General features: G+C 45.2%; 1 protein-coding gene across 1 annotated transcript; it reads right to left on the reverse strand.

Annotated features, from left to right (window-relative positions):
• Positions 1-271: 271 nt before the first annotated feature.
• On the reverse strand, positions 272-13,633 carry UBE2Z (ubiquitin conjugating enzyme E2 Z). Its single transcript, XM_090292937.1, has 7 exons — positions 13,213-13,633; positions 11,230-11,302; positions 9,412-9,599; positions 6,939-7,050; positions 4,195-4,307; positions 3,237-3,327; positions 272-1,146 (listed from the first exon to the last, which is right to left on the reverse strand). The coding sequence occupies exons 1-7, from the start codon at positions 13,524-13,526 to the stop codon at positions 976-978; spliced, it is 1,062 nt and encodes a 353-aa protein (XP_090149063.1). The 5' UTR covers positions 13,527-13,633; the 3' UTR covers positions 272-975.
• Between the last annotated feature and the right edge of the window lie 226 nt (positions 13,634-13,859).

Raw genomic sequence — 13,859 nt, forward strand, 5'->3', positions numbered from 1 at the left:
TGAGGACTACAGGCTGGGGAAAAATTCACAAGAACAGCCCAACAAAATACAATACGACTAGCATTGGTTTCCCCCTCACGCTACCCAGGAGAAATACCCTCACTGGGACTAGTATTTATGAAAATCTGTAACAGACTATTCTATTTAGTGGCTCTAATCCCGTACACCCAGGAGCTGCCTGAGTTGGGAACTTTTCAAATCAATGATTTTGGGAATGAACAGCATTTCCAGCTTCCTATGGTGCCTGTGCAGGACTTACCAAGAACTTGGCTCAGTCCTATCACATTTATTTTGTCTTAAATCTAGAAATGGGTGAGGGAATGGGCGACAGGAGAAAGGTGCTCAGGTGCTAGGTAAAGCTCACTGATCAGCAGCCTAGATTCCACCACTGTTCCTTCTCTTTGGTCTTTCTAGAACAGTGACTATAAATTAGGAAAAACAAAATTATGTTGGCCCATGGGAAATAATGGGGGAAGAGAGGCAAGGAGGAAAAAGGCATTGGGAAGCCCTGCTTCAAGACTGAAAACAGACAGACAGACAACCACCCAGACTGCTTAAGTGTCATAGACAGGCCCCCACCCCAAGCTCCCTTCCAGATACCCCATAATCATTTGGGCACACTCCCTCTTGGAATTGCAATTTCGGTCTCCCACCTATCCCTAAGGAGCTGGCCCTGTGGAGAGGTGTGTTGGTTGTTTCGTTTCTGCCAGAGGCCCTCGCCCTAGGTGCTCCTGCATAGGTACCTTGGCCCCTGATACGGGATGAACGTAGCCCCAGATGCTCGAGAGCCAAGGAGGTCAGATCGGGAACAGGCTCCCCACTCCCACACCCTGGGATCCAAGCTTGCTTGGTTCTTGCTATCTTCCAGAATGACGTCACGTTGGAGGGAGATACACAGTGCCTCTCCATCCCTGGGGTGGGGGAAGGAACTTGGCTGGGACTCTCGAGTGGGGGGAAGGGAGAGGGGAGCAGGATCTAAACCCTCAGGCTCCCGTGCAGGTCTGTCTCTGTCCCAGATGAGCTGCTGTCAGAGTCCATTTCGGCGTTCTCATTATGGAGCCTCTCCAGCACTTTCTGACGAATCAGTCCCAGGCGCATCAAGAGGGACTGGTAGTCAAAATGGCCTCGCTTTTCTCCAAAAGGGTCCTGTCGGGGAAAGGAGACAAGGGAGATGGAGGAGTCAAGTCTGGGTGGTTCACCCTAGAGAGTGCAGCTTTGGGCCCGTCACAGATAGTTACAAACAGCAGACAACATAATCTCTATTCAAGAATATTATGGCACATTTACTGTCCCAGACAGATCTGGCTTGGGCCAACATTCAAATGTGTTTGCATTCCTCAAAAGCCAGCCAGTATACAGGAGGACACTACAGGCAAGACAAATGGGGAAGAGAAATTCAAGACCAGGACTGTAATAATTAAGTGTGCCTGTGTTTCCAAATAACCTTAAAACCCATACAAAGCGTCATTCCCTATACAGTAGGTCCTCAAATAACACTGCTTTGGTTCAATGTCTTTGTTATAACATTGACAAGCTAGCTGCCTGGGAACTTAACTCTTGTTTATGTCAATTAGACTGTGGTAAATTTGGTTTTGTTATATGTCAGTTCTGCCGCAGTTCCAAGAACTTAACAACATTAAGTGAGGACTGACTTACTGTACTCAAAAAGGATAATTTGCTTTTCTAAGGTCACAGAGAGGTCTAGAACTCAGGAGTTCTGACTTCTACATAAGCACCTGCACTGTCCTCAGGGATCAATCCCCGTATTTCTGTCCAGGTTTCTGGGCATCATGCAAGGGCCACCTAGCCTTGATCCTAGTCCTTGTCATTCTAGATCAATGATCTCTAAACATTACACAGAAAGGGGTTACTGTCTTTAAAAGTTGAAAAATAACTATGGTTGGGGTGGAGGGTAGAATAAAAGGAATTAAAAATACTATACAGGGAATACGACAGCCAAGTAACGTGGCCTGATCTCAAACAACTGGAGATCTCTTTCCTTGGCAGTTACAAAAAGGCATATGACTTTTCCTTCTCACAATGTGTCCGATTCTCCCACATAAACTCCTTCCAGTCCTCTGTCCATGATCAGGGACTAGTGGACGCAAGTCACTGTGACTACAGTGTGCATTTTTCACTTATGATGGTTTCATTACCCAAAGGCTGAACTCCACACTTACTCTGTGCTATCAATTTTTCCAAACCTTCCTTCTCTCATCATTGGCTCCATTTCCACCCATTCTCCTCCTCCCCTTTCTTCCCTCATCACGAGTTCTTTGCCCTTAATAGACTGACGACTGGAAATGCTGCTGGAGACCAGCAATGAGATTCCTGAAGGGGCACAAACTACGGCACACATCATCTGATACACTCTGAGCTGGCCTTGCCCTTTGAGTTAAAATGTGGCAGGCGGGTGGAAAGTCCTTGAAGAAAGGACAGGGAAACTAACATTTCTAAAGCAGCACCTGAGAAAATAAGACATTTAATCATACTACTGGTGGTGCTGGGCAGGAAGAGGGGTAGGAGGACGAGCCCAAGAAGAGATGGAGAAAACCTTAAAAGGTCCTAGTCACTTACCCAACTCACCGTATTTCTAAGCAAGACCACCAGTAAATGATCCAAAAGACATTAAGAACTAGTCCTTCAAGACTCCAAGAGTTCTCCCTTACCCACCAGGTTATTTATACTGGAGCCTATTTGCCATTTGGTGTAATAAGAACCTCTTCTTTAAAATAAGCCTTAAGTTCTGCATTCTTATTGGAAGCGGAAGCACATCTCTCCAGTAGAGGCAGGGAATGAATAACTGGTTACCATCTTATAATAGGAATCTCTCAACATGTAACACCACACACATTGCTCCTCTAAGCCTTCTTTCTCTTAGCACCCCTCTGAGCTAGGGATGGCATTCCAAGAGATGACTCTTACAATCCTTTAAGAGTCTGAGAGAGTTGAATGTTCTTGGTTTAGAAAGACTACTGATCAATAAGGGAAGGAGTTCCAGGCTGGAAAGGATGATTCAGAGTCTACTCATGAGTACCTACTTTTTACACCAAGAACTTAGAACCGACTCCATATGGCTTTGGGTAAGTCAGTCTCCGATCTGGGCCTCAGCTACTCAACTGAACCAGATCCCTTTCGGTTCTCAGTTCTAGGACAGATGTGGATATCACCCTTGTGAGGGGATTTTACATGATCTTCTGGAAGGCCTCTGGAGTCAAGAGCAGGGGCTGCATTACCTGCATAGTCTGGCCTTGAAGGTGCAGGCGGTCTTTGCAGGCCACCTCATAGAATTCGTAATATTCCAGGAAGGACTTCTCCATCACCCCTCTGGAAAACAAGCAGAGAAGCTTAAGTTTGGAACAAAGGGGGAAAGGGTTACTCCTTCACCATCTAAGCTTAATGCCAAATTAAACAGCTAGAGTTTCCAAGTCCATGGATGATTTCCCTTGTACCTTAAGGATTATAAAATGAGAGCAACTGGTAACACAAATCATTCAAATCTCGAATTCAACTCATGTCTTGATCAATCTCATTTGTTTTCCAGAGGCCTTCTCTAAGTCCAATCCTTACTCAAAATTCTCCAAGCAAGTTTTTTTCATTAACTCTTGACTTTTTTCTTCTAGTTTTAATACTTAGAAATAAGCTTGAGCCCTGGCTGGTGTGGTTCAACGGATCGAATGCTGGCCTGTGAACTGAAAGGTTGCCGGTCTGATTCCCGTTCAGGGCACATGCAGGCCAGGTCCCAAGCTAGGGCGTGCAAGAGGCAACCGACCAATGTATCTCTTGCACGTCAATGTTTCTTCCCTTCTCTTTCTCATCCCTTCCCCTCTTTAGAAAAATAAACTAAAAAAAAAAAAAAAGACCTTGAAACATTAAGAAGTGGGTTTACTATGAAGTGCTCTACACCTCATTTGGCTGTATAACAGCTGTGTCTTTAATATGCCCAGGTCCTTGGAAACTGGGGGCTCCCTGAAGGCATGGATTTTATCTTTCCTGCCAGGCCTGACACTCCACGAACAGAGAAACTCTCTGAACTTCCTCTCGGGGAACCCTCAGCCACATTAAAAGTATAAACCACATGTTTTTAAAACTGCTTGCTTCTGTCTCCCTCTGGTGCCCCAAAAGTTCTAAGGTACGAACCAGCTAAATCTCCAAAAGGAATATAAGTACCAACTGGGTTCTCTAGATACGTACCGTAACGGTTCAGGGCAGGGACACTTTCCTTCCATCATGTCACAGACCGCCACTCTGATGGTCTCATGACGAATACATTCATTATAATTTTTGCTGTCTCCTGGATGTCTCTCCTGTAATGTGACAGACACCATAGTATCCAAGAACAAAATTTAGGCAAAGAGAAAAGCCAATGGGAAGACTTCAGGATTACTATGGGGCATGTGACCCAAGCAAATGAACTAAGAAGAACCCCTTCCCACTGCATGGAAGACCCATTAAAGAACAACTAGGCCTTTTCCTGAGATCATTTAGGTCCCCCAATGCATACCAATACCTATCCTCTGCTGGGTCATTTGACCTTTATAAGCAGCAAACTAGATCCATCAAATTTTCCAAAGCCTGAAATGAAAGGCCTCTCAGGTAAGGATTAAGTGGGAAATAACAAACTGTGCATAAATGATGTTAGGAGTCTCAGTCTGGAAAGCCTATAAACATTAGGATGCTTCCTGGTTAATTCCTTTACATGTCTGTAGGGGTCTACCATAATGGATTCAACTATTATGAAATCTATCAGAAGTAGAACTTGAAATTTTCAAAAGAAAAACCCCACCTTTTGGTCTCAAAAGCTGATATGAATGTGTGGGTGTGAACAGAAGTGAGTACAGTCAACCCTCCTCTAACCTTCTTTTGCTCTTCAATGTTCCTCTTACCACCAACCCTGGTGAATTAAGAGCCTTGACCTACAATAAAGCCTCTCATAAAAACATGAACAGGGCCCTGGCTGGTGTGGCTCAGTGGACTGAGTGCCAGCCTGTGAACCAAAAGGTTGCCAGTTCAATTCTTGGTCAGGGCATATGCCTGGGTTGCAGACTGATCTATGTTTCTCTCCCTCTTTTTCTTCTTCCTTTCTCCTCCCTCTAAAAATAAATAAAATCTTTAAAAAACAACAAAAACAACAGGAACATGAAAGAGATTTATACCTTCAGCCTCCTTACTATGGTTCCCATAATGCACCACAACAAAATATGAGGGGTACTTTGGGATATTTTAAATGTTTAAGGAAAACCACAGTATTCAACACCTAGCAAATACAATGCAAACTCCTAGCTTAAGGTAGGTAGTTCAGTTTTAACTGCAGTATATTCCTTTTGATAACATATTATCTTTGTGAGGCTGGATTTTCAGTCACTACCTTGATAAACAGCAGGTAGGATATGAAAACAGATGGAAACAGAAATGAGGGTGGTGGGTTCAATCTGATCCCAAGACTTTAAAAGTTATGTGGTGTCCAACGGGTGTATACATCGTATCATTACGTCATTAGTTATTAAAAAAAAAAAAAAAAGCTGTTTGAACCTAACTACTTAACAAATGGAACAGTGTGGCAATTCTTTCTGTGTGGAGAACTGAAAAAACTACCAACACAAGAGAATGCTATGAACCAAGAACATCTGAAAGTATTAAAAATAAAAGTTACATCTATTAAATTTACAAACAAGGAAGATCTAAAAATCAGCTCTTTGGTTAGCCAATAGGGTCCATTTTCCTTTCTACCTACTCCTGAAATACACTATTTGTTTGGAGAGGATGGTTTAGGGAATAATTTTTGTTTATTCTTAAAGGGTATTTCCCTTTGTTCAGATTTATAGAAGAATCATCAATGTTAGTGTTATCTCAAATAGTTTCAAAATGAATTAAGCTGTTTTAATGATCTAGACTGCATTATTACCTTTTGGGAATATCACCAGAACTTTTTTCCTGTGCTCATGATTAATCCTGAAAGGCACTTAGGCAACATGGAAAACCTCTGGGCTCTAGGACAAATCCTGGGTCATACCCTGGTGTGTCCTTGTGAGAGTTCATTAACTAAAGCCACCATTAACGCACTTGAAACTGAGGATAATATTTACCTCACAGAGCTATTATGAAAATTAACTGAAAAATTATATATAAAAACGTGGCAGGGTCTGGCATATAATAACATCCTCTCGGAAAATGAGTTTCCTCTATCTTCTTCTCTGCAGCGTTGACTTATATTCTTGCCCTAGCTAATGACTAGCTCCTCTGGCTCTACAAGTAATGGTACAACTGACCTCGAACAAAATAGGGTGGCATTGTGTGGGTCCACTTACCCGTGGGTTTTTTTTTTTTTCTTTTTCAGTAAATACAGTTGGTCCCTCTAATCTGTAGGTTTCTCACCCACAGATTCAACCAACAGCAGATTGAAACAGTATCTTCACATTCCCAACCATGGATCAAAAACACTGTTTTCAATCCATAATTGCTTGAACTTGTGGATGCAAAGGGCCTACCACAGAGTCAAAAAGTTATACGTGGAATTTCAATTGCGCATTGTTTAAAGGTCAACTGGTATTTCATAACTCCAAAAGAATGTCTGGCTCGGTGGTGGTCACCAGACCTCACCTCGAGGAGACACCGGAGAATGGAGGCATAAAGAACACACTGGATATGACAGCCCCCAAAGCAGGCTCAGAATTAATTTCCAACTGACCCCACTAACTGCCACATGGCGGATTAATCCAAGTCAAATGGAAGTAACTTAACAGTGTTATCATTACTTACAAGGAGAAAACATTCATTAATGCGGGGCACGCATGCTACCTTCTTTTTTTCCCTATACTGACAACAAGTTTAATACGTGGGGCTAAGCCAGGTTAAAAAATAACCCAACAACCCTTAAGTAGACTTCTCAGATCTCTTAAAACCCAATATTCCACATTGCAGAGCTGGGCCCACCTTACCTGCTCAAAACCAGGCTCATTGTGATAGGGGTTCTCAGTCATCAGGGACTGGATGGAGATTAGCACAGAAGAGATGCTCTGGGCTGGGCTCCAGGCAGGGCCAGTCCATGTACTGCAAAACACATCAGAGGGAATGGGCGAGGGGTGAGGTCGAGAGAGTGGGAGAGTGTGCCAGACACACAGACAGACACACGGGAAAAGGCTGTCACAGGAAGACCAATGCACGCAAGTATCCTGGGGTCTAGCAGCACAACCCAAAGTAACTCAAGGTTTCTCTTTCACTATTAATACTCTGGAATTTCCCAGCCTCTGTCTCACCCTATTCACCAGAAATCAGTCAACTGCCTAATCCTCTTATCAACTAGGACAAAAGAAAAGAGGGTGAAGCAAGCAAGATAACTTTGAAGGGATTTTCTTTGGGGTAGGAAAGAAATACTGTAGTAGCCAGAGAAGGTCCTGTCCTTCAGAATGAAAGAAGGAAGGTAAGAAAACAGCTCCAAAGGGAGTTAACATTTTATCCTCTGCGGATCTCAAAGAGCTTACTTATTTATCTATGGGTGTGATGGAGATAGTGAGGAGAGAGAAGTTGAGCGCAGGGGCACAGAGCAGGCTGAAGCCATCTGACCAGAGGCCATGTGGTGGGGTTGATGATCAGGAATCCAGTTCTCTATCAAGCCCCCAAGGAGTGTCATATTCCCTGAGGACTACTGAATTCCACCAAAGAACAAAAAGGGAATAAAGAGCACTTCTAGATTGTGGAGGGTCTGAAAATCCATGAAAAAATAACTTGAATAAAAAGAGAAACACCAAAACTGCTCCTCTCTCATAAATCTGATCAAGCATTCAGAGGACGAGGGTGGGGTGGACATTAATGACATTTGTTTTTGTTTTTTAGTCGCTGAGGAAATGGCACCTGAGCTGGAACCCAAACACAACCTGAGCCAGGATTACTTCTTCAAGTTAACTGGTTAATTCCCTTTCCCCACTGGAACTGAGGAGAGACCAAAAGTGATATGGGACAGTACATAACATCATCAGTGCCTCTCAACCTGCTCTCTTTCCAGCTTGGCTCCTCCAAAACTGTAAACTTTGTGTTAAGGCTTCACATATTCAGGGACTCAAGTAAACATGGTAAACTTTCATTAAGTTTCTTTTGTAAGTAAGTCAGCCTAGTATTTTTTTCTAGGCTGGAAAGAAAAATGAGGCTGATTAAGTGAATACAGTCGCCTAAGAACACACGGAAATCTTTACATTGATTCTTCAGAGCAAATTTTCAATTTCAAGGTAGCTTCTTCTTTTCCACTCAACATACTTCGGTCACTTTTACCCTACTATTTTACTTCCCCTATTTCTATTGTTAGCTGGGGTTTACTCAAAAAAGTTTTATATTGACCTACTGAAGGAGAACCTAATACAAAACACTTTCATGAACAAACTTCATACAGAAGCAACAACTACATTTCCTTACCAGGGTGGGTTATACAGACCACTATCCTACCAGCACAGATAATTTTATACCCTAGTGAGATGAAGGACTTCTTTAAGGACAACCTCCTTTACAGAACTTCCTCACTGCCACAATCATGGAACATATCCCTAGTTCTGAGAGATTAAAAAAAGGAAGGAAAAAAAAAGAATCACATCTCCAGCTGTGTCAGCTGCCTTGTCCCCACCCAGACCCGAGGCTGATGGATAGGAAGAAAGAAACCAGTATCACCAGTTTTGGCTATTTTCTCAACTGCAACCCGCATCTGCTCTTTGCCCCAGGGAATTCAGATCATACTAAAAAGACCAATCTAGAATATACAAGATCTTTCCATTCTAAATTTTAACCCCCTACAGCTTAAAAGGGATAGATGAGAACTATATGAAGCAAAATCTACCCAGAAACAAAATGTACTTAAAACGTCTGTTTCATTTGTGATGTGATTTCCAAACTCAGACATTTTTCGTTCAGTTGTTAAATATCATAATCATCACCATCACCACCACCGCCTCCAAAGCCACTAATTGAGAGACTCGGAAATAAGACACCCACAATCTTGAATGGCACAGATCTAAAGCCTTTCTCAACCTGTTGGGAGGAGAATTAAGTCCTGATGCCCTAAAGGAGTGGTTTTCAAACTGGTGTGCGCTAGAATCACCTGGAAGGTTTGTAAGAGACTGTCAGGCCCCAGCACTAGAGCTTTTATAAGTCTAGGGTGAGGCCCCAGAATCTGCCCAGCTACAAGTTTCCAGGTGCTATTGTTGCTCAGGGAGAACCACTTCACTAAGGCCCCACTGTATGAATAAATTAACTTGTCTCTTTTGCATCTGGACTCATACTAGTCATGTACCATCCTGGGGAGAATCAAGGAAACAGTCACTCCAATTATTCTGTGTTCTGTAGTTCAAATTAGAAACCCTGGTTGATAAAGGACTAGAGTAATTATTTGCTAACAACCAACTTGGCCACTTAGAAATCTCCTCTTACCCGAGAATACTCAAGCAGACTTTCCCATTGCGGTAGAAGTTGGGGTTAAACCTCACTGTGTTATTGCCTGTTGTCATCAGTTTGACCCGAGGTGGGTGGATGGGATAGTCGGGCGGACACCGAAACACGAACAGGAAGAAACCCCCTTCATAAGGAGTGTCAAATGGGCCTGTGATCAATGCATGAATCTGCAAAATAAAACCCCATCTCAAAATTGTGAGGTGATGTCCCATCCCAACCCCTCCTGGCTTCCACTCGATACCCATGCCAGAAGCAGGACCTTCATCTGGTACCCATATTCCATATCCTCTCCATGCAGAATGAACAGCCTGTACTCAGACTGTTTAGGGGTTACATTCTAAAGTTAGAGCCCAAGGTGAAAATTCAATCTAGGCAAAATCATCCTTGAGTATCCTTAAAACTCCCTTAAAGCACGGTATTTGCTCAGACTTCTCTGATCAGTGTTATGTATAACAAATGGACAAAGACCAAGGTGCAAAATGTAATATGCATCTGTAAAGTACTAGGTTTAACATGCATATGATGCAACTCCACCCTCCATTTACGTGGGGAAAAAAAAAAAAAAAAAAAAAAGGCAAGATGAATGGAAAAGTGGAAAGGGACTGGCGGCCACAGCACCAGTGCCATGACAGTGCTCAGCTGAGGCTTGTGATGGAGGCCTAGGGTGTCTGCTTCCTCTGCAGAGGATCAAACCTACTGTGAAGGATGTGGCTCAGGCATCATCCAGCCATGTCAAAGATGTAAAGAAAAATGGGGAAAACTCATGGTCCACTCAGAGCCATTAGACCATCCCCAGAACTTTCCCCAACACTACAGGTTAATAAAAAAAATTAAATTAAATTAAATAAAAGAAAGAAAAATGCAGCAGCACTCAAAACAGAACACTAAATTCTCTTCCTCCAGCCATAATTCCTGAACAAGATTCTCCTAACCTGAACTCAGCTATACTACTTCTACAAAGGCTCCTAGGCTCGTTAAGTCTGCTCAGAATTTGAACAGCAAGAGGAAAATGGACCTGCAATCCAATGCCTCAGCATACAGTCCCTACCTTGCCCTGGTGACACCCAAGATTTTCTTTTAGCCCTCAGTCACTGCAATAGCAAGCTATCGACATGGCATAAATTCTGGGAACCCAGGGACTAGCATTTTAACACTGATACCTGACTGAGGACAAGATGTCTAAGGAAAAACATTTCCAACCACATAAAAAGAAAAACAATTAATTGAAAGAGAAACCTATTCATAACAAAATAAATACCAACAATACAAAATCTGAATTTCTACTGTGAATAAAATTTAAACTGTAAGCCTTCATTTAAACACTACGTTTAGGCAATCTGATTTCTTTCCAACATTGCTTTAGGAGTCTAAACAATGCCCTTTAGCTACAAAGGCTGTTTACACTCAAGCTTGCCCTACCCCCACCCTTCTCTGCACCTGGTACACAGCAGCATACTTAAAAGGTCAAGAATGGCGGGATGGGGGAAGAGTTGGGTAGTACAATGGAGAAGGTGATCCCCTAATTTATCATCCAAACTGGAGCCCTCTGGAGAGTGAAAGAGTGCCCTATTAACAGTTAAGCTGGAAGCCAACGAGGACCTACGGGTACCCTACTAAGACACCTGTTCAAGGCTTTGTTCCACTCACTGTGTGACCTTGGGCAAGCCACTTACTCTCTTGGGGGCTTGATTCCTTCTCTATGTAATCAGAGATGTAAGCTGCGTAATCTCTTTTAGCTTCTTCTAACTTTATGGGCCCAATTCCCCAATAAATCCCGACCCCCAGCAAATTACATACCTTAGTCATGTCAACAGTATCAGGTACAACGAACATTCCTGGAGGAGGCTCCTTATAAATGGACATGATATCCCTGTATAACACCAAGAGGGGATGGGGGAAGGGGTGAGGGAGAAGAAAAAATAGGGGAATCCCTTGAACAGGACAGTTGTTATCACCTCAAAGAGGCCAGGGGGTTCAAGAAAGTGGTGCTTGGTACCACAGATGTTTGCACTGTCTTGTTGGCTGAGAAATCTCAGCTGAGTGGGTACTAGCCAGTCAGGCAGAGAGCAAATTATTATCAAAGGGGCATTGTTTCCTCAGAGGGAGGGTAAGGAGAGGGAAAAAAATATCAGAGATCCCAATGGCATCAGATGTCACCCCGGAAAAGCCGCATCCCACTTACTCTCACTTCCTCCCACATGGCAATTCATTCATTCCACACCCCCGAGATTCCCAGGTACTACAGCTAAGTGCTAAAGAAAGATTTTTTAGTAACTGCGAAGGCACCATCAACCCCATTAAAAAACTAATTCCATAAACCATTATGGACCTTTGTTGGCAAGGGAATTATATGAAGCAAGTGAGCTAGCAGGGAGCAATGATCTTGCCCAAGAGACTTAACAGGGCAGACACCTCTCCAGGGTGAGGAAGGGATCCTCTGAAATTGCTGAGAATCTCACAACTGGAAGATGAAATGTAGTGACCACTATAGAAGGGAGAGGAGTTCTCGGTCATAGCTCACAAGCTAGAATGGATCAGCTGTGAGCAAGGGGCTAGAGGAGGGCGCTCTAGGTGGGAAAAGGCTACGGCCCTAAGACGGCCACAGAAAAGTGCAAATAGGTAGAACGGAGAAAAAAAGTACAGGCACAACTCAAAAGGTATGTCAAGAATGGAAAACTGTCCTGCGTCAAGCGCTGCGCCAGGTATTCTTTACACACAACGTGATCTTTAATTTTCATCGAGACCTTGAAAGGCAGGTAGACACACACCTACAGGGACTTGGGAAGTGGGGGATGAGAACACGTAAAGGACTGTGGTGGCAGTCTGGGGCGTATGGTCATCAGGAAACAGGTTTCAGGATTAATAGCAGCTAAAAAGCATTACCCTTTTCCCATGTGATAGGCACTTCGCTAAGAACTTTTTTTTACAAAATATTATCTACTAAATGATATAATCTGAGATCAGTCACCCAAGAAGCAAGCACAAAAAGGACCTAGGACCTTGTTCCTTATTTGAATTGGGTATTAGTCTCCACTTCAGGGAAGTAAACCCGATGATCCAGAGGAAAAAATACAGAAAGAAATATCTTGAGTGGGGTATTTCAAGCCAGGGTAAGACTGTGGGGAGGAAGCTGAGTTCCTGGGACAGGTATGAGCATAGACAGCTTTGGGGTTATCGAGAAGTGGCTGAAGGAAAAACTGTGGGAATGTGAGGGTAGCGATCTAGACTTGGGGAGGGACCATATGGAGGGGGTTTGAGAAAACGAGAAATAAAAAAAAAAAAAAAAAAGACTGATTTCCAGTCTGAAGCTGGGCAAGCAAGCTGTGTTTGTGTCACCAGGAAGAGACGACAGAGAAGGACCCCAAAGGCTTGGTACTCCAAGCAGCGCCTAGAAAGGCCAGGGTGGGAAAGGGGGGAGAGGGGCGGAGCGGTGGGCGGGAGGGGGTGTTACTGAAGCACGAAAGGGTCGGGTTTCGGGAGGGAGGTATGGGGGAGGGTGTCCGGAGTGGAGACTGAGGGCCTCTGGGAGGTTGCCAAGGGGCGGGGTTGGCCCCGGGCAACTCTACGAGGGGTTTGGTGGGTGTGGGGCTAGGAGTGGGGGCTGTGAAGGCTCAGGTCCCAACTCTCCCGGCTGGCCAGAACTGGGCCTTCTAGCTGGAGGGCCTCGAGGGAAGTGCGAAGGCAGCAGGGGAGGATGGGGGCTGTAGTGGGAAGGGCTGGGGGGATTCGGAAGGTCGAGCGCCGGAGCGCAGGGCTGGGGGAGGAAAAACACCGGCTCACCGCTTGATCCGGAGTAGACACTGTGGCGCGGTTCGCTCGCCGTCCCAGTCGGAGCTGAGTGTGGGGTCCCAGTGGCTAAGCAGCGCGGCCCCGTGGGCAGCGGCCGAGGGCGGGAGCCCCGGCAGAGGAGCCAGGCCGCTCGCTGGTCCCCCGGCCCCGCCCGCTGCCGCCGCCGCTGCCCACACATCCGGCAGGAAAGGAGGCCCGAACGCTCCAGTGCTACTAACGCCAATAAGACCCGCGACTCCGCTCGCTCCGGGGCCTGCTGCCCCGGCGCCCGCCGTCGCTGCCTCTTCAGTCGGACTCTCCGCCATCACTGCTTCGCTTCCGGGACTGCTAGGCTGCACGCCCGCCGACCAGAGCGGCCGCTGCTCACACCAGCTGCCTCACCACCGAGAGCCGGGCCAGAGTGTCCCCACCCTTCACGGCCACAGCCTAGCTGCGCTGGCTCCACCCACCCCCGCCCCAACCCCACCCCAACCCCAACCAGCGAGAGGCGTACTGCAAGAGCGTCCACCCACGGTCCTCCAGGACGTGTGGGGGAGGAACTAGCCGGAGGAGCCCGGGTTCTGGGTCTTGCGTTGGTTGGCGCCCGCATCGTGCGGGTTGAGGTTCGGACGCCGCGGTGTAGTTGACAGCCCTATTCC

This window comes from Furipterus horrens, unplaced genomic scaffold, assembly GCF_987537825.1.
Source record: "Furipterus horrens unplaced genomic scaffold, mFurHor1.1.pri manual_scaffold_11, whole genome shotgun sequence".
NCBI lineage: Eukaryota > Metazoa > Chordata > Mammalia > Chiroptera > Furipteridae > Furipterus > Furipterus horrens.

Coding starts and splice junctions, on each gene's coding strand:
- UBE2Z (XM_090292937.1), bottom strand. CDS start 13,526: ATGGCGGAGAGTCCGACTGAAGAGGCAGCGACGGCGGGCGCCGGGGCA. Junction 11,303..13,212: donor TGTCTACTCCGGATCAAGCG/GTGAGCCGGTGT, acceptor GGTGTTATACAG/GGATATCATGTCCATTTATA. Junction 7,051..9,411: donor GTCTGCTTGAGTATTCTCGG/GTAAGAGGAGAT, acceptor TGTGTTTTGCAG/TACATGGACTGGCCCTGCCT.